General features: G+C 54.0%; 2 protein-coding genes across 8 annotated transcripts in view; both read left to right on the top strand.

Annotated features, from left to right (window-relative positions):
• Nucleotides 1-4,630, top strand: part of PLEKHM1 (pleckstrin homology and RUN domain containing M1) — a 43,602-nt gene extending 38,972 nt beyond the window's left edge. For all 5 annotated transcript variants that reach the window (XM_081161105.1, XM_081161103.1, XM_081161104.1 and 2 more), the window contains 3 exons: nt 962-1,025; nt 1,496-1,653; nt 2,488-4,630. In XM_081161105.1, the coding sequence (XP_081017231.1) occupies nt 962-1,025; nt 1,496-1,653; nt 2,488-2,596 (331 nt within the window). In that variant the 3' untranslated portion in view covers nt 2,597-4,630. The remainder of the gene's footprint in view (nt 1-961; nt 1,026-1,495; nt 1,654-2,487) is intronic.
• Nucleotides 4,631-6,128: 1,498 nt separating this feature from the next.
• The window catches only part of ARHGAP27 (Rho GTPase activating protein 27), a 31,240-nt gene continuing 11,252 nt past the window's right edge, over nt 6,129-26,116 (top strand). The window contains exons 1-3 of one of the 3 annotated variants that reach the window (XM_081161639.1): nt 6,129-6,220; nt 7,168-7,299; nt 8,735-9,412. In XM_081161639.1, the coding sequence (XP_081017765.1) occupies nt 8,753-9,412 (660 nt within the window). In that variant the 5' untranslated portion in view covers nt 6,129-6,220; nt 7,168-7,299; nt 8,735-8,752. Of the gene's footprint in view, nt 6,221-7,167; nt 7,300-8,734; nt 9,413-13,792; nt 13,855-23,320; nt 23,445-26,116 lie in introns of those variants that run through there. The other 2 variants (XM_081161641.1, XM_081161640.1) reach the window with 2 other exon arrangements.

The raw sequence follows: 26,116 nt of genomic DNA, 5'->3' as shown, positions 1-26,116 counted from the left end.
AGGGCAGGAGCCACGTCCTATGCATTTCTGTCCCCAGCACTGTCCCTAATATGTGGTGGTGTCAATAATTACAACAGCTAACACCTATAGGCATTCACTGGGGTGGAAAGGATGCAGACTCTGGAACCAAACTCCTGCATTCAGACTTCAGCTCTGCCACTTATTAACTGTGTGACCACAAGCAAGTTATTTAACCTCTCTGTGCCTCCATTTCCTTTCCTCCTCAAAGTGAGTATTATAATAGTGCCAACTATTATAGTAGTCAGAGGACTACTGTGAGGATTAAATGAGTTTCTATATACATGTATGTATGTATATGCGCTCAGCCCAGTTCCTGGTACCAACTATTAGCTTTCATCAGCCTCTTCCTCATTACTATTTTTTATAGACATTATTTTTTTAAACCTTTAAATTAAAAAACACTTTTAGCCTTATTGAGGTATAATTGACAAAGTTGTAAGATATTTAAAGTGTTCAGCGTGAAGATTAGCTATATGTACACTTTGGGAAAGGATTCCTCCCATCTGGTTAATTAACACATTCATCACCTTACTTCCTTCCTTATTCATAAGTTGTTTTGGTGAGAACATTTAAGTTCTACTTTCAGCAAATTTCTATTATGCAATACAAGTTTATCAACTACAGTAGGTAACTATTCATTGTTTACTATGTGCAAGGCACTGTGCCAAAAGCTTTAAATAAATTATTTAATCCTCAAAACAGCTCCATTTCTCAGGTGAGGAAACCTGAGGCTCAGGGAGGTTAAGTAACCTCCCTGAAGCTAGTGAGTCACCTGGAAGCCCAGGTTCCAGCCCAGGCTGGCTGACTGCACTCTTCGTCACCACCGCACCCAGATGAGAGGTGTTTGTGCCTGGTTAGCTCTGCTGAAGGAATGAAAACAAACACAGGTTGGCCCAGGCTTGGAAACCCTTCTAAGGAACCCCTTGTGTTTTCTTTGAAGGCTCAACCACAGGAATTATCTCTTGGAGTCTCCCCATAAGTACAGTGTCGCTGACCTCCAGCAGGTGAGAAAGTTATCCCCCCAGATCTCTCTAGAGGGACCCCATTCCTGGAAAAATCAGAAAAGGAAGGTAGGGGTGGTGTTTCCTGAGTTCACCAGCTTTTCAGAACCTCGGAATGGGTGTCCCGCTGTCCCTTGCCTCCTGGGGCAGTGGGTGGGCCCCCAGCCCCCCTGGAATAAGCAGGTACTACAGCAAAGCCCAGGATCACAGGGGTGGGAGGGTGAGACATTCCTTCCTCAAGGGAGCAAACAATGGATTTATGTCTCGTCTATCAATCCCATTATCCTCAGCGTGCACAAGGGCCGGATGCCTGTATTGCTCCCCCTGATTTGGGGAGGATTTCATGCCCAAGTGGAAAGACACTTCTATTGGAGTTCTCCAGGCAGGGTGCTGTGAGCAGGCCACGTTTTGCAGATGGCTTAGCCTCAGCACAACTCCCTGAAAGGCCTGGTGGCCTGTATCTGCCCCTACAGATCTCGGAGGGCGTGTACGAAGGATTCCTCAAGGCCTTGATCGAATTTGCCTCCCAGCATGTCTACCACTGTGACCTGTGTACCCAGCGCGGTTTCATCTGCCAGATCTGCCACCACCATGACATCATCTTCCCCTTTGAGTTTGACACCACCGTCAGGTATGCTGGGCACCTAGCCAGCTGCTCCTCCCCCAACCTTACCCACAGCTGGCCCCAGCCTTCCAGGGTGGCAGGCCCTGCACCATTTTGGGGGAACACACTTAACATCCCCTCTGTGCCAGTGCTAGGGAGTGGTGAGGTTGTCAAGAGCAGCTGACGCACTGGGCAGTCATGGCCAGCCCCAGTCCAGCTCAGGGGACAACACAAGCCCTCACAGGACGCTGTTGGCTCTCTGAGTGGTGGCCTTTCTGGGCCTCAGTTTTGTCATCTATGAATGGGTTGAGGAGGGCCTGAATGAGTTACTGCCCTGGAGTATTGGACACAAAGTGGGCCCCTTGTGGGTGATACCTGCCACTGCCTCTGCTCCTGTCATAATCCTTCTTATCCCCAGTTATTGTTCATTATCAGAAGCCTCTAAATGGACAAATTCATCCACCAAACCTTCATTCCAACCCATGTGGGAGTGGAAGTCTGAACTGGTGGGAGCATTCATTCATTTCCAGTAGGTGTTCCCTGGCCCAGATTCAGCCCCTGAACAGACCTAGGGCTGAGTTTTTCAAACTATGGAGTGTCTTAAACATTGGCAAAAGTCATTTAGTGAGTCTCAGCATATTTGTAAAAAATGAAATAGATGGTACATCGTGCATCGCATGACCTTGGGTAAGCATTGCAGCGAGAATCTTTTGTCGCTGGATGAAGTAGCGCCTGCAGGCCTGGGGTTGTGGCTAGAACACAGTCTGACTGTGGGCTCTGGTCGGAAACACTGGGCAGCCTCAGGCCCCAGGGGAGGCCGTCAGCCCATTGGCACAAACAGCACTTGCCACTTTCTTCCAGGTGTGGCCAGTGCAAGACCGTCTTCCACCAAGGCTGCCAGTCCGTGGTGAAGGGCTGCCCCCGCTGTGCCCGCCGGCGCAAGTACCAAGAACAGAACACTCTCACCTAACCCAGTCTCCTGTCCCCACCTCAGAGGCCATCAGCCCAGGCTACTCTCTCAAGGTGTCACAGCTGTCTCCCTTGTCAGGAAGACTCAGATGTGACCAGAGCACGAGCCTACCAGAGGGAGCCTTTGATGATGCCCTGCACTGGCTCCAGGAGGTGGGGACACCAGCAGCTGCCCCCTGTCTGAGGTGCTGGTGGGGGCCGGGCTTTGCACTAATCAGGCTTCAGCTCACCTCACTGACAGGGCACCTCTGTCAGGGCTGTTCACACACTGTGGAAATAAGACTTGGGGCGCATTTTCAAATCCACATTCCTGATTAAAAGGTCTAGTTTTTTAAGGTGGATTTTTTCCCCTTCATATTTCAACAGAAAATATTTTTTTATTCTTAACCCTACACAAGTCACCCAGGAAATCTAGGCATTCTCACCATGAGCAAATGTGCAGGTACTGCCCAGTCCTGGTCTGCAGACAGGTGGGCGACTGGGCAGGCAGAGACCCTCAGCTGCCTTTCCTTCACCTCCCCAGATGCTTGCTGCCAACAGCTCAAGTGCAACGTGCCAAACCGCCCATGGGGCAAGGCGGGGTCAGTCCTGCCTTCTCCCTCTCTACTCCCTGCCCCTCTCCTTCCCACCTGAAAAGCCCATCATCTTTCTCTGTGTCAGAGCCCCTGGCTCTTCTGTAGCCTCGCTTTCGGTCCCTGCAGGAGAAGGGGAATGACTCAGAACCAGCACTGTCAGCACTTTGCATCTTCCTTGGTCCAGGGAAGAGTCATCATTTTGCCCACCCCTCAGCCCCATGCCCTCCTCACTCCTACCCTGCACAGAGCAGGGGGCTGCCCTAGACACACTCGAGGGCCCTGCCTGCCTGACCCCTGATGGGACAGAGGTAAGCTGGATCCATAAAGAGGGCAGTGAGCCCAGGCTGGGGGCCGGCCTCGGCACACACTGTGGAACAACGGCCCCATCCTTCCACGAGGAGTGCCAGCCCTGCCGCTGAGATGTGCAGGGACCTGCGGGAGAAGGTCCGTAGAAGGGTGCTTCACCTCAGTTTACAAAGCCATGAATTCATACAGCTTTGCTGGACTGGCCCAGGAGGGGCGCTGCTAGAGACGAAAATGTCATTGGAGCATCATTGCCATTTGAAGGGGTGTTGGAGTGGAGTGGGAGCCTGGAATTGATTTCAAATGATATTTAGACCCTTGGGGCTTGGGGGAATCTGGGTGTATATTCTCTGCTGCCTTCCCCCACCTCTCCTGAACCCAGCAGGTCCCCCTCAGCCCTGGGGTGCCCTATTCATCTGTGCACTCAGTTTGAGATTGGGGTCCTCAGGCGAAGATGAACCTACTCCCACCTCTCTCAGGTGATTCGTCTGCTGAGTTACCTGCCTAGCCCTGTGGAGCTGGATAAACTGTGCAATAGGACAGAGGACGTGCTGGGCAGGTTGGGGAGGGGGCCGCCACAGCCTCTCTGTCCCCTCTCGAAAGATGGCCCACACCTGTGCCCAGCACACCAAAGCCTCCAGAACCGGAGAGTGCATCCTTATCATCCCACCCCTCACAGCTGCATTAACGCTTCACTGCAAGCACCCCCTCATCAGAGCTCAGAGTGCCCCAGATCCATGAGTGGGCAGGAGCCCAGCCTGGGGGGAGCAGTGCCGCCTGAGCCTGGCCCTGTTTCCTCCAGCCTGTGGGTATATTCTGTATTCCAGAAGGGGCCCTAGGAGGCAGCAGGAGTGAGGCCCTAGAGGTGCTCCCTTCAGTCCACCCCATCGCTGCCCTCCCAGAGATGAGTAGCATTAAAGCTCACCCTCTCCCCGTTACCAAAAGCTGCTGATGCTTTCAGATGAGCTTTTACCCCTCACCTCCAATGGAAGGCTGGTGTGAACCTCAGTAGTGGCCACACTTTTTTAAAGTGTCATTTTATGCAATAAACTTTGCATTGTGGGGTCCTGGCCCTGAGAAGTGCTTTGCAGTGTACTGAATGAATTGCTGCTGTGTGATATTTGAATGATTTTGCAGTAAAGACCTGATATTTCTAATCTCTGCTTTGGTTTCTGAATCCTAATGCTGCGGCTGAAGGGGGGAGATCACAGGCCATCCGATACCAGTCTGACAGGACCTCCACTCTCCTGTTGGTCCCTAGGCACAGGAGAGAACAGGGTGGGGTGAGTGGTAAACATTCGCAAGCAGAGAGCTTGTGTGCCAGCAGTGGGCATGGAGGAGAGGGGCAGTAACAGGTTCAATATAGACCACCTTTGCTACTCTGAGGGGGCAGGGCCCCTGTGGGGTCACATTTCAGGGCCTTTGGGATGTTTATTCACACTCATATGTAACAACTGAAGCTGATGCCTGAAATTCCATCACCATGGCTTCTTTCCTGCGCCTTAAGTGTCAAAGCACAGACCCTGACACTGGAACATGTGAAACCACAGCTAGTTTCCCACTGGATTGAGAGAAGGGGCTCAGGAAGGACAGGCTGTTGGGCTCATGGTTTGAGGGCTCACAGTGTCTTTTATTTGGATGCAGACCTTCCTCTGAAGGTCCAGGAGAAACCCAAGGGGGTCCTGCAGGGGGAAGCCCACCACTGCCCCCTGTAAGGACAGAAGAAGGAAACTAATTTTTAGGGAAATCAGGATGCAGGAAAATGGGACTGCAAAAGATGACATTTAGGTCTGCAGTTCCCCATTCTTTCAGCTCAGAGGGGAGCACCCCCTGCCCATCCCAGGAGTCCAGCTTCTTTCAAGGGCCTCACTTTCCTCCAGGAGCAGTAGGTGGTGGGCTCCAGGAAGACAAGAGGAAGTTGGCATGAGGGCTGGAGGGAGTCAGGCCCACCGGAGGACCAGGGGCAAGTGACCTGCCCTGCCTTTGGACTCTGCCTTCATCTTAGGCAAAGTGCCTCTGAGGACACTTGTTCCCTCCCCCCACACACACCCCCAAAGGAGGATGGGAGGTTGGAGACCTCATTGCAACCCCAGAGGAGGATGGTTCATGTCATCATAGCTAATATACTGTGTGTTCTTATAATAACGGCAACATATTGTTCTTAGAGCATCTCATTTAACCTTCCCAACAATCCTGTGAAGTAGGTGTTACTGTCCCCAGTTTACAGGAAACCGATGCAGAGATAAGGTGAGGATCTTGAGCCCAGCCCCAGGAAGTTGCTCTGATCTTACCCTAGAGACAGACTGGAGGGTGGCTCTCCATCAAGGAGGCCGTGGAAACCAAGCAGTTGGAAGGCAAATCTGGCCAGAAGTTGGTGAAGAGGCCCCTTCGCCCCTCATCCTACTATCCTGGTCCTGCTGCCTCCACCCACCGGGAGACAGCCAGGTGTGGCCCAGGGTCCGCGGGAGGTGCAGGGGGAGGGGTGGCGCCTCTGCTCCTGGGGTGCTTGGCCCGGCCCAGAGGGGACAGGAAGCCAGGACACCGGGGATTGTCTCTCGAAGCCGCAGCCCAGCCCCAGCCCGGGAGGAAGTTCTGCCTGGTGCGCTCTGCTGGTGCCTCCCTCGCTATATTGTTGAACAGGAAGCCCGGCAGCGCGGGAGCTGGGCGGTGGAGCAGGGAGCGCCGGACGCCGAGCCCACGCGCCCCCCGGGACAAGTGGAGGCCCGGCTAGCGAGTGGACACTCGAGGTGCCAAAGTCGGGCCAAACTGGGCGGGGGGTTCGGAGCTGGAGGCGGGGGTGGGGCGCCGCAGGTGCGGGTTCTCACCCGGGAGCTCCGGGCGCCCGCTGCTCTTCCTGCGGCGCAGGGACTGGAGCGGCGCGGTCCCGGGAGGATGCCGCGCGGGACGGTGCCCTCGCTCCGGAGGACGGGGCGGAGAGGGGCGGCCCTAAGGCCCGGGCAGAGGAGGGGCGCAGGGCCAGGGCCCCAGCGCCGACACGGGCGGTGGCGCCGCTGTGACTCGCGTCGCCGGGGCAGTGGAGGCGGGGCACCTCCTGGCGACAGGTCCGTCCTCGCGCTCCAGAGATCCTCCCGGCTCCCCGCATTCCTCCCTTTCTCTAGTTCCCCCAAGGCTGGGGACGGAGCCGAGGCCCCGGCCCCACCCCCACCCCATCCCAAGACCCTGCGCTCCGGCGGGCGTCCCTGGCGGGAGCCCCGCTCGGAGTTTTTCCAGGCCCGGCCGAGCTGCGCCGGGAAAGGGTCTGGGAAGGGCGGGGGGGGGGGGGCCGGAGAGGGTAGTGCCCGCAGTCCCGCTGGAAAGGTCGTAGCCGGTGATTCAGAGTGCGAGTGGCCTCGCTCGGCCTGGGAACACCCCGGGCAAGGCAACGAGCCAGAGTCCCGCAGTCCCTGCGACGCGGACGCTCGCGGACAACAGATCCCGCGGGTCTGGGAGGGTGGGGGCGGCGCAGGGGCGGGACTGTACCTTCCAGAGGCGCTGCTGGGGACCCGCCAGCGCCCCTTCAGTCGCTGCCCTTCCTGCCCCTGTCCCTCCCTCATGTTTTCTCTTGGGCCCGGACCAGCTTCCAATGTCCTCACCGGTCCATTCAGGCGCCCTCTCGCCCCTCCCAGACGAAGCTCTTTGGGGACTGGGGACAGCCCTCCAGAGCGTCCCTCTGCCTCTTTCCTCCCCTTGCCAGCTCCTGCCACCTGAAATCTCTCCAGCCTAGCCCTTGAATCCGCGCCCAGCGAGATGACAGGCGCCTGACCTGCATCCATCCGCCTGCTCAGCCCATCCGGCCCATGGGCTCCCGAAGACCCGTCCTGCCAACGTGAGTGAGCGGGGCCCGGGGAAGGTGCAGAGAAGGGGTGTCCTCCCTGGGGTTTGTTGGCTTGGTTCTGGGCAGCTCACTGACCCCGCCTCCAAGGCCCAGTGTGCGTAGTGACTCGGTTTACAGCCCTTTCCCCATCAAGGAAAGCTTGACAAAGTAAAGAAGGAGCGTTATGCGCCCCTCAGCGGGACCCTGTTCCTTGGGTCCCTCGGCCTCAGCTGGCAGCCGAGCTCCCAGCTGCGGGACCCCCCACCTTTGTGGGGCAGGGGGTGCGGTCAGTGTAAAAAGACTTGGAGGGACCAGCCACTTCCGGAGGAGGCCAGCGACTCACCGCTTTGATGGAGGGACACAGTCAGATTCAGAGTCAGGCTCTGCAGCGAGGCGGAGCCAGCATGGATTGGGTGGGGGCTGTGGGGATCACTCCGGGAGAGCTTTGGGGACCCCTGGAGACAAGGTGCGAGTAGTCACTGGCACAAAGTGCGTTCTCTAGGGGCCACTCTCAAGGGGCAATGGAGAGATCTCAGGGCAGACAGACAGGCAGCCAAGGCCAAGCCTTTCTCCGGAGGTGGAGGTGGGAGCTGGAGAGCACGGGCGGTGCGGGCCGGTCTGGGCGGGCCAGGCTCCCGGTTCACGTCTGCGGCGAAGCCTGGGGAAGGAAAGGAAAACCGAGAGAACCGGTTCCCCCGCCTTGGCAGTCTGGCCCCTTATGCCGAGGTTCTTGAAGTGAGCGCAGGAGACACTCGGCGGGGTGAGCGGCCCGGGCGGGGGCGGCCCGGCAGACTCGCATTCCCTGCGGGCCGGGGCCGGCAGGGGGCGGGGTGTAGGGAATGGGCTGTGCTTTCCACTTCACAGACGGGGAAACTGAGGCCTAGGCAACTTTTAGGCAAAGTGTGATGTCAGTTTGATTTTCGGGCAACCACCCTATCTCAGCGATTTTCAGCCGGTGTGTGGCGGCACGCTGAGGTGCCGCAAGGATTTTTAAAAGCCTGCAATACCTGACGAGTAAACATGACAACGGCCATCGCAACAATAGCCGTCTGGTGTGCATGAACCAAAATTATACCCTTTTTTGTGTGCCAGACCATAAAAATATATATATAGGTGTGCCGCAGAATTTTAGTAATTAGTTTATGTGTGCCACGAGATGAAAAGGATTGAAAATCGCTGCCCTATCTCTGAACCTCCGCTTTCCTGGCTGTAAAGTTGAGCCGGTGTTACCCACAACCCTCCACCAAGGGCCTGAATGAAAGGGTTGCCATGATTCCATCACTGGGTGTAAGAATGAGAACCTAAGAGATTTTTTTAATCCAAGCCCCCGTTTTAGAGATAGGAAAACTGAGGCCAGAACGCGCACGACGAGCGCAGCACCGGTGCGGTTCCCTTTCCGGCCCCGCGGCCCTGACCCGCTCCCGCCCCTCCTCCCTGCCGCCCGCAGGGAAAGGCCGCGGCCGCGATGGCGGCAGACGTCGAGGGGGACGTGTACGTCCTGGTGGAGCACCCCTTCCAGTACACGGGCAAGGACGGGTGCCGCGTCGCCATCCAGCCCAACGAGCGCTACCGGCTGCTGCGCCGCAGCACCGAGCACTGGTGGCACGTGCGGCGCGAGCCCGACGGACGCCCCTTCTACCTGCCCGCGCAGTACGTGCGCGAGCTGCCCGCGCTCGGCGACCCGGCCACCTCCCCGCCGCCGCTGTCGCCCCGCCCTGGCCCCGCAGCCCCTGAACCGCTGGCTTACGACTACCGATTCGTGAGCACGCCGGTGCCCGCGGGCCCCGACAGCGTGCTCGCCAAGCCCCGGGGCCGTGCGGGCTCCCTGTGCGGCCCCGCGCGGCGTGGCGCCGCGACCCAGCGCAACAGTCTGGCGCCTGGCCTGCCCGCCTGCCTGTACACGCGACCCGCGGCGCGGGTGAGGCCCGCGCAGTCCCTGGACGACCTGGCGCGTGCCGCCGCCGCGCCCCCTGCCGGCCTGCTCGGGAGCGCGGGCCCCTCCAAGGCCTGCAGTGTGGCGGGCTCCTGGGTGTGCCCGCGGCCGCTGCCGCGCAGCAGCTCCGAGAACACCTACGAGACCATCGAGGACGTTCGCGGACGGCCGCGCGAGGAGCGCCCGGAGCAGGTATGTCTCGGACCCGACCGGGGGGCAGCAGTGGCCGCCAGCTTTGGACGAGCTTCCTCAACCCTGAAACAAGGGACATGGGGCTCACAGTGTCTTATCTGCAGTTCCAAAATGCCAGCGCTTCCTGGAGCCCAAAGGTTTTCGTAGCCAAATTGATGGCAAGATTTGACTGGAACTGATGTGAGGCCGTTGGTGGTCTCCATCTATCCCATTTAGTGTGAATATTCAGGTTTTGCTGCAGATGAACTTGATGACAGGGTGCTGGCCCAGGCCTTGCTGGGAGCGTTCGCCACCTATGGCAGCAGATGCGCGCACCATATTACTATTCTAAAGTCCGAACCAGCCAGAAACACATCTGGCATGAGGTAGGGGTTTGTGGACCTGCAGCTGGCTCTGCCTGCGGCGCCTTTCTCACGGGAGCTTGCCGGGGGAGGGGAGTGGGGAGGTCAGACGAGATAATGGATATGAAAGTCAGGGGTCTGCTTCCCTTTTTGGCTGCTTCCAACGTTTCAGTTCCCTCTTTAAAAAAAATCCTTGATGGGTTTGTTTCAGAAAGAAGTCCAGTCATAGTGGGTTTTGCTTTTTTTTTCTCCCCAGTTCAGAATTCAGTTATGTTCATTTGGGAAATCGAAAACAGAGCACGTTCTTTAAACTCTTACATCCTCAGAATTCTGCCTGACCCTGACATCTTGAACTTTAGGGTACTCTTCAGGGAAGAGAGAGGAGGGGAATGCACAGACACCTGCCACCAGCTGTGTCACGATGGTCAATTCGCTTCCTCTCTCAGGGTCTCAGTTTGTCCTTTAGCCCAAATAGGGGAGGGGAAGATGGCCCCCGAAGCTTGTGAGGCTATAGTTGCTTCTTTGCAGTTTATGTAATTTCAAGAAACATCGATCCCTGCCAAGCGCCAGAACTGAGTCTGGGATGCCCAGAGGAAGGAGGCACCGTCCCTGTAAGCAAGCTCCTGGGTCTTCCTTCCACCCCGTCTGGTTATAGTGCAGAGAGCTCAGGATTTGAGGCTACAGAGACTCGAATTTGATTCTGCTGAGTCACCGGCCAGCTGAGTCATCCCCCAGCCCCAGTGTCCTCGTGTGTAAAGGATTAAGGTTGTTGACAGCTTTCAAGGAGGTCAGGCATTGACGAGCCTGGCACGTTGCAGGCAGTCCACCAAGACTGCCTAGGGTTCCACCTAGTAACCTTTCCTCTGGGTCTGCGCCGCCTTCGCGCCGGTTTCTGCAGGGGGCAGCTCGCCCCCTTGTGGCCAGCGTGCAGAACAGCATCCTGCGGGCGGGGGTAGGATGGGAGGAACGGAGGGATCCTGGTGCCCTGCCAGATGTTTTCTCTGGGACAGATGGCTGGATGCCCTCGCTGCTTCTCCGGGCGCCCCTCCGTCTCCTGGGTCGACTCCCGAGCCTCAATATTCTCTGTCCTGGTGATGGTGGGGTATCTGTCTGTCCCTTTGACCTGCGCCCCTCGAGATGGAGGACTGACTTTGCCTTCTGAACCCTGGCGTCCCCACAGATCCTGGCCCAGAGCGTGTGCAAGAGTGTGTTGACTAGGGACCGGGACCTGCAGCTCCCTTTCCCATGAGCCGAGCTCTGCAGGTCTGCCAAGGGGCACCACCCCACAGCCCAGGGCCAGAGAGGAAGATGGAGGGGGAGAAGTCTGGGTGCCTCCTGAGAAATTACCCCAGCAGCCACAGTCACTGCAGGGTGATATCTTTACCCCTCCTTCCTCGGGCTCCCAGCAGTTCAGTGGTGTGTTGGGATTGGGTGGTGGTGGTGGTGCTTTTTCAGGGAGGAACTGGGGCATTGCCAGAGACTTGGGTATTGGCAAAGAGGCTCTGCCTGGTCCCACTTCTGGCCCTAATTCATTGTGTGACCTCAACAAGTTGCTTAGCATTTCTGGTTTTGTTTCCTCCTTGTGTGATGGGTGTAAAACCACACTCTCTGTGACCGTGCTTTATTCAGTGTCAGCTGTGGGTCTCCCTGACACCCCATCCCCAACAAACTCCAGGGGTAGGGCATTGGTTCTCCCCTGGGAAGGAAATTCCACTCTCGTTCAAGGTAGCATTTAGAAAAAGGAATTTCCTGAAAGGTGAGCCTGCCTGTTTTCTTCCTGGAAGAGACAGGAGAAGCAGGATCTACCTTCCCCTCCATTCACTCATTCACTAAGCATGAACTGACTGAACACCTGCCAAACACCAGGTGAGCCTTCAGATCTAAAGGTGACTGAGGCACAGCCCCGGCCCTGGGGCACCTACCATCTGGGACAGGAGGACTTCAGGAGGGGACAGATGCCTCAGTCCAGCATGGCACAGAATGTCTGTGATGGGCAGAGGTGGAGATGTGAGATGTGGCACCTTTGGGGCCTTGCAGCCCCATCCCCACCCTGTGCAGCTGGGCTCAGGAATGGGGACTCAGGTGGAGAGTGGGGAGTGCCTGGCCCAGGAGGGCCTCATGGGCTCTCACCAGGAATTTGGACTTTATCCTGCAGCCTTCGGAAGGCTCTCAGAAGAAAAGAGAGTCGGTTTGAGAAAAGACCCCTGTGGCAGGGACTTTGAGAATGGAGGAAGACTCTGTGGTCCCTGGACACTCCGTGATGACAGTAGACTCAGCAGGACCTGGTAGCACATGGGATGAGGGGGCGTGAGGGAAATCAAGATGAGCTGCAGCCTCCCGCTGGCCCACTGCCAAGGGTGGGAGGGGTGGTGGGGACAGAAGAGGGAAGGAGCGAGGCTGAACCGCGTTGGCCCTGCTGGCTGGGCCCAGGAGGCAGCTGGCTAGGGGTCTGCTGCCCCAGGAGAAGGTGTTTAGCGTGTGATGGTGGAGCCATGGGTGTGGAGAGAGCGAGGACATGGGAACAGGAGTGCCTGAGACAGCCCGGGGGCCACCACTTTTGGGTGACAGACAAAGGGAAGAGAGAAGAGCCTGAAAGGCAGAAACCATCAGGGAACAAGAAGGAAAACCAGGAGAGTGTTGGCTCAAAGCTGAGGAGAAGTGGCCAGAAGAAAGGGGAAGTTAGATAAAGGCCATTAAACATTTATCGGAAGTGGCCACCAGACGTCAGTGGCCACCTTATCGGGAGCTGGTCAGGGGAGTTGCTGAAGGCAGGGGCCAGAGGAATGAAGGCGAGGATGTGGACTGAGTGGTAACAGCTCTCAGAAGCGCGGCGGGGACGGGAGAGGCGCCGTGTAGCCAGAGGCCCGCGTAGGTCCAGGGTGGAGACTCGCCCGAACCTAAGTGAAAGAGCAGGAGCCGGAGAGGGGGGCTGGGGTGGCGAGGAGGTGGTTGATGAGATGGGGCCCCTGGGAGGAAGGAGGGAGGCAGGGGCCCAGAGCACAGGGGGAGGGGGGCAAGGATGTGAGGATGGAGGTAACACGGGGTCCTCGAAGAGGGTGGGAAACAGCATTCAGTCAACGGACCATGGGACAAGGGGAGATGTGGTGTGGAGGGCAGGACAGTCAGCAGAGACAGGGACCCCCCTCCCAAGAAGAGAGGAGCCTCTACACTATTCAGCATTTTACAGCTTGTCATTCACCATTTACTCAGCTAGCACATAGTGAACACCAGCTGTATGCTGGTCACCGTGCTGGACACTGGGGACACAAAGCATGGTAAGATACAACATGGTCCCGTGGGCTCTCATTCAAAGGCTCATCCTCCCAGCAGCTCGGGAGGTAGGCATAGGTACCCCCATTTGCCCCAAGTACAAATAGAAGTTCAGAGAGGTTCAGGACTGACTGGAAGTCACACAGCCAGGAGGTGGCAGCATTCAGGTCCGTTCCAGGCCTCTTGACCCCACAATCCACTTGGCTACCAGGCTTTGTGTCAGCTGGGTGGCCTTCAGGGTTGGCCACCCTGTTCCCATCAGCAAGGATAGTGCAAGCCGAAGGCAAACAGGTGCTCACTTTCCTGAGTGCCCTGTGCATGCCCAGCCCTGTGGTGGGCATGGGTGGCAGGGAAGAAGGCATGCATTCTAAACCCTCATCTCGCTTTCTGCATCTGAGGGTGTAGTAGGAAAGGAGAGGTCCCAGGAGGGGGCAGAGGCGCCACTTCCCAGGAGGGAGAAATGGACAGGGGAGGTAAGCTGGAGCACTCTCCCCCACTACCTCTGACCCTCTCCAAGATGGTGCTCAGGAACCCAGAGAAGCCTCTGGAGGAAGGGACCTGAGACTCCTCCTCTGTGGCTTGGGGCCCAACCCTGGGCCAGGGGCCCTTCTGACTCGGGGACTTGAGGATGAGGTCACCATCCCCACCCAGGCCAGCCATCTGGACTAGCCCGCCCCTTCTGCCTGTGCATTGGCCACAGGGAGGAAAGAGTTACAGCCCTGGCCTCTGAGGCTTTTTATGCAAACAGCCCAGGAGGCACCTCACCTGAGTAGGCGGCCAGGACTGGAAGGAGCCCCAGGGCCCTGGTTTCTCCCTCCTCTACCAGGAACTGTGAGTGACCCTTCAACTCCAAATGGAGTTGGGACCCTGGGGGAGAGGGCAGCTTTCCCACTCTTCCCTGCTCCCTCCCACTTCCCACCAGCCTTTCCCTCCACCATGCTAAAACCCACCCGGTGACCGCTGTGAGGTGCCTGCCCCCCTGTCTGGATTCCAGGCCTAGCACCCACTCTCTGGAACAAACTCCAAGGGCAGCCCAGGCAGCTATGATGGAAACAAAAGAACTGGCCTTGGACAGATCCTCCTGGATCCCCCTGCAGGGCCAGTCAGGCAGCCTTTAGGGAAGGGGGAGCTGGTAAGAGCAGGGAACTGAGGCCAAGAGGAGGGTCCAGTGAGTCCCCTTGTCTGTACTCCCTCCTCTCAACAACTCTCCCTACCCTCAGGACAGCTGACCTGGGGTGGTCCAACTGGTTTGTTCACACTTGGCCTGACCTTTTACCCCCATGACTCACCTGCAGCCCCAGGCTGACCCAGGATCCCCACTGCCCAGCCTGTGTCCTGGCTTGTGAAAGAGCAGGTTGTTAGGGAGCCCCGTCCCTTCCTCACCCCACATTCCTAGCCTGAAAAGCCCTCCCCACCCACAGCTCACAAGGTGGAAAGGAACAACCTCTCACCCTGCAGGCTGGTGGCAGCCCCTTTGTCCCCTAGGCTATCTCCCCAAGCCTGGGCCTCTTTTCAGCTCTCAGTCTCTGGTTCCCTTCAGCCCCTGGGCCACCTGTCTTCCCACTTCCTTTCTGAGCCCCAGCAGCTAGATCTATTTTTCTCCGCCCTTCCTGGATCTGTGTCCCGTAGTGGGAGGAGCCGGACAACCCATACTGAATATCAGCCCTGATGGCTGATCAGTGCCAGGTCCTGGGCATGGAAGAAAAGTCCATCGTCATGACTGGGGTAGCTGATGATCCGAATGTGGTCAGGGGTCCACGGCAGAGTGTTGGGAACAAGGGGACTGTTGATGTTAGTTGGTGTAGAGAGAAATGGGGCTCTACCAAGGCTGGGTCCCAGAGGCATAGGGGTTCTTGCTAAAATTCTGAGACTCTGTTTCCAAATTGAGAAAGGATTGTGGTGTAGAGGGGATTTCCAGAGCTTTTGCCTAGGTGAAGTGAGGCCTGGGTCATGGGCTCTGGGATGTTGAGGTGCTGGTCCACCGTGAGGCATGCAGGTGAGCGAGGCTGGGGTCCTTGTCTAGGCCTTCATGTCTGTCCTGGGGGCTGGCTGGACTTGGGCCCAACAGAGGAAGCAGAGGCGCCAGGAGGGGCCTGCCTCCAGATGCTCCCAGCCACCATCCTTCCTCTTCTACACGACTGGATGACTCGTCGCCTTGTCTGAATTTGTAAATTGCTATTTCCCCTACAAAAATAGTTTTACCCCATTACAAATATTTGGCCAATGGGAGTAAATTTCAATCTAATGACTGTTAGCATTTTGGTTCCTTTCCATCCATTCTGCTTTCCTATGTGTTGGAAGTTTTACAGACATAAGGACATCATGGTGTGCTGACAATTATGCTGTAAATTTTCACTTAGTGTATTCACTGATTCAGTAAATGGCAGGTCCTGTACTGGGCATTGGGAGGCAACGAAAAATAAGGCACAGTCTCTGCCCTCAGGTAGCTTACTGTCCAGGAGGAGATATTGCCAAGCAAATCGATAGTACGATCTGGTATGGTGATTGCACCTACAAGGTACTGGGGGAGGAGGGCTTTGGAGGGGCCATTCCCCACCCCTCCAGGATCTTACTAGCCAGAGGGAAACCTAGGATCATCTCCTGGCCAGGAAGGCGATGTCAGAGGTGAATCCAGCCTCTCCTGTGAAATCCTCTGGATGTGGTGCTTTTTCAGTGGCAGACTTTTTTTTCTCATCAATAGTAATTGGTCTTTTTAAGCTTCCCACTAATTCTCCAATTACTTTTGGCCATTTCATATTTTACTAGGAGAATGCTCATGTTTTTGTTTTAGATTTATGAAATCTCCTCTTTCAAATTTATTCATGGATTTCTTTGTGACCAAGATAATGATATTTTCTAAGTTTTCCATAGACATTGAAAAGTTATTTTCTAGTTCAGGTTCCATATGGATCAAATCTAGTTTATTGATTATATTATTCAAACTTGCATTTCCTTTGTATACTTATTATTTTTTTGTCCTTTATTCTAATTCTGATAGAGCTTTATTAAATCTCCCACTCAAATTTTTTCTATAAAGTTCTTCTTGTACTTTTGATAGTGTTTGCTTTTTATATTTAACTACAGTGTTATTGGGAGCATTTGGATTTTCACTGTTCTGTGATCACAAATTGTGCCTTTGTTTCATTACTTTGTATCATTAACCTGAAATTCCACCTTTCTGTTATTAATGTGGTGGCCACTCTTTGTTTTCATTTTATTTCTTTTCTTTTTTGCATTTGATGTCTTTCAGTACCCTTTTCTTTTCAACCATTATCACTTTTTTTTAAAGTGTATTTCTTGTATATATCATATGACTTTATTTTTAAACCCAAGCTGACTATATCTTTTAATGGGCTAATTCAATCTGTTCGCATTTAGTTTAACAACTGATATACTGTACTTGATTTTATTATGGCTTATTTTACATTTATTGGTTTACCTTGCAGTTTTCTTTTTTCCTTCCATCAGGTTACTATTGATTCTTTTTCTCCCCCTGTGACCCTGTTGTCCTGCTACACTTTCCATGTCATTTGTGGCTTCTGCTTTCCTCTGGGGTTCCTGACCAAACAGATTCTACAGGAGGGCAGAGATGGGGATTGTTTCTTTCAGCGGTCCCATCCAGAACTCACAAAACCCTGTCGGCCTGTAGCTTCTGCTCTGTTTCTAGCTTAAAGAAATCTGTGTGTTGCAGGGGTATTGTTTTTTTTACTTTTTCTTTTATTTGCACATTCATTCTCCTGACTGGATTCTCCCCTTGTCTTATCTTTTCCCTCTTTATTTCCGTCTCCATGTACTTTTCCCCTGGGGCTTAAGATATTTCTTCTGCTTGATCTTCCAGGCCACAGATTTGAGTCTCAAGAGCACCCAGTTTCTCCTTCAATTAGTAGTATGTGACATATTTTAAGTTCTAAAGTAGTCCTTTTTATTTTTTCCTTTGGTGCTTTACTTGAATCTCCTTATGAGTTCTTATTTTTTGTTCAAGTTGTCATTGTATTTTCCAGCCTCTCTCTCTTGCTGATAGCCTCAAATTTTTTAAAACCAGCTAATATACTTACATGGATTTTAAAAATCAAAGGAATATTTTAAAGCATATAAGTAAAACTTCTCACACATTCCCCTGCTTCCATGCCCTGTTCTCCATCAGCTCCAAAGTCACTGCTTTTATTAATTCTTTCTCTATTCTTCCAGATTTTCTTTATTCAAATACAAAGTAATATGATAGCCATTGGGTTACTTGGTTTTCCTGTCTGCCTTAAACAAAGGTAGTAGGCAGTACACATGGTCCTACATCTTGTTTATTTTCTGCCTTTTTGGGTTCACAATGTTATCTTGGAGACTGTGTATAGAGAATATCCGCCTCCTTCCTTAGAGCCATGTGGTTTTCCATTGTCAGGATGTATCACAATGCATTTAACAGACCCACCGTGATGAACACTTGGTTTGTGTCCAACCTTTGGCCATTATAAACAATGCTAGAAAATATATTATCTTAAGGTAGCTTGAATGTGCATTTCATATAGTTAAGGACTGTTGTTGGGGTTTTTTCTGTGAATGATCTGTTCAGATCTTTTGCACACTTTTCTATGGAATTCTTGGTCTTTTCCTTGTTGATTTTTAGGGAGTTTTTCTATATTAGAGAAAATAGCCCTTTTTCTATGGCATGAGTTGTAATCCCCCCTCCAAGTTTGTCTTTTGACTTTGCTAATGGTATTTTTTAGCCACACTAGTTTTCTTAAAATACATTTATATAAGAAATGTGTAAATCACTTATTTTATGGCTTTTAGATTTGGAGTCTTTGTTACAAAGCCCTTTTTTAAATATAGAATTTTGCTCATGTTTCCCTCTGAGTATTTTTATGGCTTCACTTTTTAATTCTAAATCTTTGATCCTTTGGTGGAGTGTGTCTATCTGAGTGAACAGAGTGAGATGTAGACTCACCTTTAATTATTTTTGTCTGGATGGTCCTCCAGTTATTCCGTCACCTCTTTTTGACAAGTTCCTCTTTCCACTGATTATTGATGGCGTCTCTAGCATGTGCCAGGTCCCAGCCTTATTTGGGTCTGAGAGCAGTGGCTGGTTTGGTGGTTCTGTTTGTTCCCCCTCTCCAGCCACTGGGCTGTTGGAGGGTGGGCTTTATGTGTGTTTGCTCTCCGGGACTGGGGGCGAGCTGTTGGAGTACCTTCTTGATGAGGGGCCCTAGGCGGAGAAGGGGTGGTGGTCTCTGCCACTGGGCCTTGGAGCTTGGCTGGCCCTGCAGTCTAAGACACCAGCAGGAATTCTGCCTGTCCCCACCTCCTTGGTGCTCCCAGCCTTCAGGGCAGAGTGTTTAGTCCACCTCCTTGGCTCCCCATCAGCTCCTAGGGGCAAGGGGTCTTGTACGAGGGTTACTTTGCCTTTTCCCTAAAGTCCCCTGGGGGGCCCAGTCTGTCCTGGGGTTTTCCAGGTCTCGGACACTCTGACCTGTGCCAGCCAGTCCTGCCCACCCAGCTGCCCCAGCCCCTGCTTGGCTCAGGCAGTGGAGCGTAGCCATTGGGAGAAGAGGAGAACCCCGACGTGTTTAAACTGCCACATTCCCAGAACCCCTGACCCCTGAGCTGCATCGTAAGGGAGGGAAATCACTTTTTCTGTGTTAGGTTGGAGGAGGGGAGAACTGGAAAGGCCAGTCTGTCTCCCGATAAGAAACAGTGAATACCTCATAGAGTAATAAACACTGAGGGTGTGCAATAATAATAATAATAATAAAATTTAATGGTTTTTTCCTTACTTTTTATTATGAAAAATTTCAAACATACAAAAGAGCAAGAAGAATATTAAAATGAATATAACTATACATATTACCTAGATTTAACAATGACTCTTTACCATGTTTGTTCTTTTTTCCCCACGAAATAATAAATTCTAGACCATCATATTTATCCCTAAAAACTTCAGCAAGCATTTCTTAAAAATGATATTTTTCTCCTCAACCACGATACCATTATTACATCTAACAAAATGATCATTAATTTCTTAAAATCACCTAAGATCCAGGCCGTAGTCAAATCTCCCCCCTCATCCCAAAGCAAGTCCCTCCCAGGCGGTTTGCCTGAACCTGGATCCAGCCGAGGACCCTGCTTTGCATTTGGTCGCCTCTTACATCTCTCTCGGCAGCCCCTCCCTTGCCTTCTGCCCTGACAGGGACTTGCGAAAGAGCCCAGACCAGTTGCCCTGCAGGATGTCTATTTTAAACTGGAATGTTTGCTTCTTTGTGACAGTGCTTCCGTGTTCGCCTAACCCCTGTGTTACCTGCCGACTGGTAGGCCCGAGAGGCGTAGGCAGGTCAGGTGACCAGGGCTCAGGGACAGATGATCCAAGGGAAGCAGAATCAAGGATGACGCTAGTTGCCCTGGCTGGTGTGGCTCAGTTGGTTGGGTGTCGTCCCATGCATCCCATGCACCGAAAGGTCACCAGTTCAATTTCCAGCCAGGGCACATGCCAGGGGGCTTGTGAGCTCAGTCCCCAGTAGGGGGCGTGCAAGAAACAGCCAGCCAGTGTTTTGATGTAAACACTGATGTTTCTCTCTCTCTCTCCTTTCCCTTTCGCTCTTAGAGACTCTAGGTCTCTATTCAAGCAACAGAGGAGAGCAACAGAGGTGATGCCAGTTGGGGAGTAGGGAGGGGAGGAGACTCATTCAGCCTGAAGCAGGCAGCTTTTCAGTGTGTCAGGGACATCCAGGTGGGCAGTTGGATTTCTGAACCTGGAGATGTGGTTGTGAGTTCTTAACCTAATGGAGTCGGTTGAGCTTTCCCAGGACAGTGGCGTGAGAAGCAAAGGTGAGACACCAAAGCATCATGGAGACGGGCAGAGAGAGAAGCGTGAGCCCAGAGAGCTGAGACGCAGCAGACAGAAGAGAAGGCTGACGGAGAGGCCACGTCGGAGGCAGTGTAGGAGGGAGGGGGCTGTAAGGACTAAGTACCAGAAAGGGGTCAGGCCAGATAAAGACCAAATTTGTCATCAAGGAAGTTGTGGGAGACCTAAGCGGTGGGCTGGGTGTTGAGTGAGTGGACAGCAAGACACTGGGGTGCACACACTCCAAGAAGTTGGCTTTGCCAAGGAGGAAGGGAAAGGGCATACTTTCTCTTTTCCAGATGGAGAGACCTTGAATTTGTGGAAATGCCAAAGGGACAAAGGCAATCAGGTGGAAGGGGTTGGAAATTTGAGGTGAGGCAGCTTTTGAGCGAGTGAGAGGCAGTGAGGTTCCCCAGGCCCAGGAGGTTGGCTGGGACAGGAGGACCCTATGCTCTCCATTAGGGGAGGGAGAAGGGATGGTGGGTGCAGGTGCAGATACTTTTGACTGGGGTGGCAGAAGGGGGCACCACCGTCACATCTTCCCACCCCCCGAGGTTGACTTAAAATCACGGCCTTTGCTGGCCGGCAGCTTCCTTGACAAACTATTTGTAACTCCTCCTGGCCCAGCAGCAGTAGACCTCCCAGCCTTACTCAGACCAGGACCCACCCACCTCGGAGGAGCAGGCCAAGCAGGCAGTCACCAAAAGGCTGGGGCAGAGTCCAGAGCCATGGGTGCACAATCAAAACCCAAAGCCAGAAAAGCAGAAGTGCAGTCAGCCCTGCTCTCTTTCCTGCATCCTCGTGGGTGTGGGAACTCAGGCCCCTGCTCAACTATTTCACAGAAACCAGCCCTGTGAAGGGGGAGAGAATGGCAGCCCAACCTCTGGATAAAGAAACTGAGTTCTAGAGATTTAAGAGGTTGTCCAGAGAGAAGCTGAGGAAGAGTGTACACAAGAAGCCAGGTCTCTGGAGTCCTGCTCCATTCTTTTTTCCTTTTAATTGAATGAAGCTTTTGTCCCAAACCCAAGAGAAAAGCCTCACCTCAGGCCATTGTGTTTGGAATCTCATGCTATGTACATGCGATAAGAGTACACTGAGCCACCTGGGCTTAACACAGCACGCATTGCCCAGACCCCAGCCCAGACCAGTGACATCAGACTCTCAGGCTTGCATGGCTCCCCTAGGGTTCTGAGACTTGAGGACCCGGATCCTGTGCGTGCCCCAGCCTCCCCACTGCATGTAGGTGGACACGTAGCTAGAACTGGGGTGGATACGGAGGCTGGACTCTGTTCCAGAGAAGGTGTGCTCAGGGGAGGGACAGTTCTATGCACTTGGCTAAGCTTCCGGAGGCAAAGATCACAATTCATTCTCACTCTCCCTCCACCCAGCCTGGGTGGCAGGGAGCAGGCTCAGAGTCAACAAAGGAGGCCTATACCTTCCCCAGCCCCCTGAGCTAGTCCCCAGGCCCCAGTCGAGGGTTTGTGGGTATTTGTTTTGCCTCTGGTCCCAGAGAGCTGATAGGATTTTCTGGTTGGACCTGCTCTGGTTGCCCCAACACTCCTTGTGAGGGTTTTGGAGAGAGAGGTGAGGCCAGAGGGCTGGAGAGATGGATGACTTGCAGTTGGCTTATTCTGTCCCCTCCCCCACCATGTACCTCTCAAGACTTGAAGGTGTGGTTGAGGAAAGAGGACCCCACTGGGGAGCCACTGTGGTTACCACCTCCTCTTGTTGGGGGAGGGGAAAGCCCAGGCAGGAGGCCTGAGGAGCCAAACTTGGTGACCAAAAGCAAACCAGAGCTGCGTGGGTTTTGCCAGTTGCTATAGTGTGGGGCCAGAGCCTGCTCGCTGGGAGACCCCAGACATGCACGCCAAGCCTCTTACTGGGGAAAAGCAGCAGGTGGGGTCCTAGATGCCTTTCGGGTGGTCCTGACCCCCAACCCCCTACACACACACACAAACTGCCACAAGGAGACCTTGCTTCCCAATTCCACCTGCAGGCCTGGGTTCCCACACCTGCCCTCCTCTCTCCCCTCCCTGGTGGCTCAAAGTTTCTGGCTGCTCTGGAATTTACAGCTGCTCCCATCTCCTAGGCTTGGCTCCATCAGTCTTGTTGACCTGTCGTGTGTGTGTATGTGTGTGTGCGTTTTCCCTGGCCCTCAGGGTGGGGCATTGGTGTGTCATGTGTGTGATGACTTCAGGCCTCTCTGGAAGGGATCAGTCTGCCTCAGGTTCTGGGGCTCTGAGTTGAGGCACAGGAGACTGTATGGCAACTTTTGAGGACAGAGTAGAGCCTAGACTCTAGACTTGGTCTGGGTGTGGTCCCCCAAGTGTTCCATATCCCGAATTCATACTATGCATATTGTACGTGGCTGTACCTGTCCTGAGGCCTTAATGGTTAGAGGAGAAGAGAAGCTGGGGAACATGGGCAGGGGAGAAGGGAGAGCCAGGTCTGCAGGCAGGAAGGTGACTGAAATGGAAGAAGAAGGGATGGAAAGTCTGGGATCCAGGACCGGGAGACAGTGAGGGTCAGAGCCTAAACTGGAAGCTGGACAGCCCCTGTGGGAGAGGCTTAAGGCTGGCAGGTGAGTGGTCAGGGTGCTGCCTGGCACTTGGGACTGGGCAGAAACACCCCTGAGGGGATTCGTGAAAACAAAATGGTCCCCAAGTAGTTGGACAGGCTGCAGCTTCTGACTCAGGACGTGTGTCCGCTGTGCATGCCCAGGGTCTGCATACCCACCTGCATGAGAGGGTCAGGGGCAGGCAAGCCAGGGGGAAGCTCTTCTGGAGCCGTCCCCTGTCCCCTTCTCTGGGTTTTTGGAGAGTGGGGGAAGGGCGCAGGCATACTTGTTTATGTACGGGGACACTCTGCCGAGGCGGGTACGTGCCTCGTGGTGACCAAGGCTGAAGGAGGCAGACCCAGGCGGTCAGGCGGGTAGATGGTGCTGTGGTCAAAATCCTCCCTGTCCTCCACGTGGCTGGAGGGATCCAGAGACCGGTTTCCTCTGATACCATATCTGCCCATACCCCTTCCTCTTTGGGACACCCACCCACACGAAAGCTTCCTCTTTCCCAACACACCCTCCCTGGGCCTTGAGGGAGTTCATGGTCACTCATTGTCCAGTCTGTGCCAGCTCAGGCCCCAGCATCCAGCTGCCCCATGCTTGTCCCCCCCCACCACCACCATTGCTCCAATGCCACCTTCTGTTCAGTGGCTGTGTCTGGGTCTAGGATTCAGCACTCATTGGTAATCAGAGCACCGAGTGAGGCAGCCAGCAGTGTCCCTGGACACATAAAAATCTCCCTGACCTGAGAGACACCCCCCCACACACCCTGTCTCAGGCAGCCTGTTTCAGGCAGCCTGTCTCATGCAGCACTTCCGCAGCCCTGACAGGAAATGGGCTGGAGGCTCAGCCTCCCACCATCTCGAGACAACTTCTTGTTTCCCTACTACCCTGTGCCAGCCCCAGGGTTATGCCCTGTGGCTCCACCCCCAAAGCTTTCCCAGGGCTCCATCCCAGCAGCTCAGAGGGGACAGGATGGTGGACGTGATTGCCAAGCTGACCAGGAGGCAGAGTCGGGCCCTTCGGGGACAGGTAGGGGAGCTTGGCCTTGGGGGCTGAACTTGGCCTCTGATGGGGTAGCAGACGGGCCTATGGAGTCAAGAGGCCCTTAGTAGACCTCCATTCCCTTGTCCTGTCAGGAGCTGGGGGGCTGGGGTTTGGAGCAGGGAGTCTTACGGAGCTTGGGAATCCTCCCTTCTTTCCTCTTTCCTTCTCCAAGGCCTTGCCTGAGAGGGGCTGTAAATGGAGGCTGGGAGGTGGTGATCAGCGTGGGGGAAGAGAGGCAGGCCTGCCACCTGCTTGTGGTAGGAATTCAAGGCAGGAGTGCTGGGGGCTGGGAAGCTGAGTGTGGTGAGATCTGGGTCCCTCTCAGCTCGGTCCTCCGGCCTGAGGTGGGAGGACACTTCCTCTTTCCCGCTAGGTGTCCCCTGCGTCTCTATCATGACTGGGTCTGGGCCCCAAAAGCCTGTTGATGGGCTGTGTCTGGGTCTTGTCTGGAGTTGGGTATGGGGGTGGCAGGCCCTGCTGTAACTCCGGCAAGCTCCCCCTTGAAGACCAGAGGGCACGGAGGGACCGGCCCCACCTGGCTTCCAGGAGCTTGTCTGATCCAGGCTGAGGCTCTATCAGGAAAGGAAAGTACCTCTGTCTTAGCACCGGGGGGCTCTGTAGAGAGTTCTAGAGTTCGAAGGGGCCTCAGGACTGCCACATCCCTAGCGGGGGTGGGACTCTGCTTGCTCACCTCCAGTGAAGGCCCCTCACTACCTCCTGGGGCAGCCCCAATCCAGAGAGTGTGCCCCCTTCAAAGGGGTACTGCCATGCCCCCATTTAACCTCTGACCTGCAGTGTGACTCTACACCTTCTTTTCCTCATGATAGCCCTGTCATGCTGGAGGCCTGAACTTCTATTTCCCAGGTCTCCTCTGTGCCTGCTGGGAGTGTTCCTTTTGCAAGATTCCCATCAGTCTGACCAGCCTGGGGCTCCCCATGGACTGAGCCAAGGCCAGCAGCCTGGCCAGGTGGAAATCCCTGCTCCGAAGAGCCTGGCTCCTTCCTTGGCTGGTCCACTGCCCATATTCCCTTCCAGCCCCTGTCCCAAGGAGGTGTGTTGAGTCATTCACCTTTCTCTACTGCCTCCCTCCTGTTATCCCAAGGAGCCTCCTGTTCCTGAGTGCTGGAATCCCCATTTTCAGGAAGTTCTTGCTCAAAGCTAGTCCCAGACTCTCCTGTAGTGTCAGGTGTGTGTGTTTGTTTGTTGTTAAAGTCTGGCATGGAAACGACTTGTGTAGTCAAGCAGTAAGTGCTTCTGGTGGATCTGTATTGGAGCACCTGATAGGGAGTGACTGTGGTCAGTTACGTCATCCTGAGCCTTGCTTTCAAGAAACTCCTAACTTTTAGGGGCAGAGAGGGTAGGCAGGTGGGTGAACAATGAACTGACCACCAAGACAGAATGTCATCAGGCCCCAACAGAGCAGAATGACAGCAGGTTAGACTTTTCTCTGGAAGGAGAAGGCTTCGCCCAGGTGAGGCCTGTGACTGAGCTCCAGTGAAGGAGCAGGATTTGGGTGAGCAGGGAATGAGAGCAGGGGGTTCCAGGCTGAGGGCCTGGCTGGAGCAAAGGCCTGGAGGTGGGAAGGTGCCTTTGTGTTTGGGGGCTAGTGTGGTTGGAACACAGGATGCCACAAGAAAGCTGGAGTGGGTGGAGAGAAAGGAGAAGTGGGGTGGAGGGCCGGTTTTCTCAGCCACACAGGGGCTTGTGGGATGAGGGAGAAGAGTGACTGAACTGCTGTGCCCAGCTCTTCTGGCCCCCTACATGCCTGGGACTTGCCACTCTGTGTAAAACTGCTACACCCCTTCTTTGCAGTGTTGTGTGTTTTTTGTTAGCAGCAATTATCATTGACATGCTGTGCATTTCACTTATTGGCTGCTTCCTCCCCCTCCCAACCATTTGCACACGTGTGCAGGTGGCCAAGGCAGGGATTTGTGTCCATGTCTTCACTGCTGCATTCTCATGCCTAAAATAGTACCTAGTGCAGAGCAGGCGGATCCCTGTTGGACAAATGACTATTTTTGTAGGCGTCTGTCTAAGGCTCAGGGAGAGGCCACCTTGAGCAAGACATGCTTCCCCTCTTGAGGAGTTTACAGCCTAGTGAAGGCGTCACAGCAACAGATAAACTTCTCTGACTTAAAAAAAAAAGGTTTATTGGCCCTGGCCGGGTGGCTCAGTTGGTTGGAGTGTTGTCCTGTACAACAAAAGATGGCAGGTTCAATTTCCAGCCATACCTAGGTTTTGGGTTCAATCTCTGGTCAGGGCACATATGGAAGGCCACTGATCAATGTTTCCCTCTCACATGGATGTTTCTCCCTTCCTCTCTCCCTAAAAAATCAATAACAAATCTTTAAAAAAAAAAGTTTTATTGTACAAAATGTTGAGGCTACAGAAAAGCTTAAAGAAAAAACTAAACAAATCATCCCTATAATTACACCTCTGTTAGCACCTTGGAGGGTTTCTAAAAACACAATATTGGAATTATGCTAAGTTTGCCATCTTGAAATCTCCTTTCCCTTGTAGCATTCTGTATTCCTAGAAAACAGTATTAATCTCCTGTGCTATTCTGCTCCCTGGGTTTGATAGTGTAGCTATCTATCCTTCTGGTGGGCTGAGTGTGCAAGTCTGTGGTGGGCACACGGGAAATCTTGGAAAAGGTC

The sequence above is a fragment of the Miniopterus schreibersii genome (genome assembly GCF_964146895.1).
Source record: "Miniopterus schreibersii genome assembly, chromosome: 16".
NCBI classification, from domain to species: domain Eukaryota; kingdom Metazoa; phylum Chordata; class Mammalia; order Chiroptera; family Miniopteridae; genus Miniopterus; species Miniopterus schreibersii.
The sequence above is the reverse complement of the archived record's forward strand: the minus strand, read 5'-3'. Positions and strand labels throughout refer to the sequence as shown.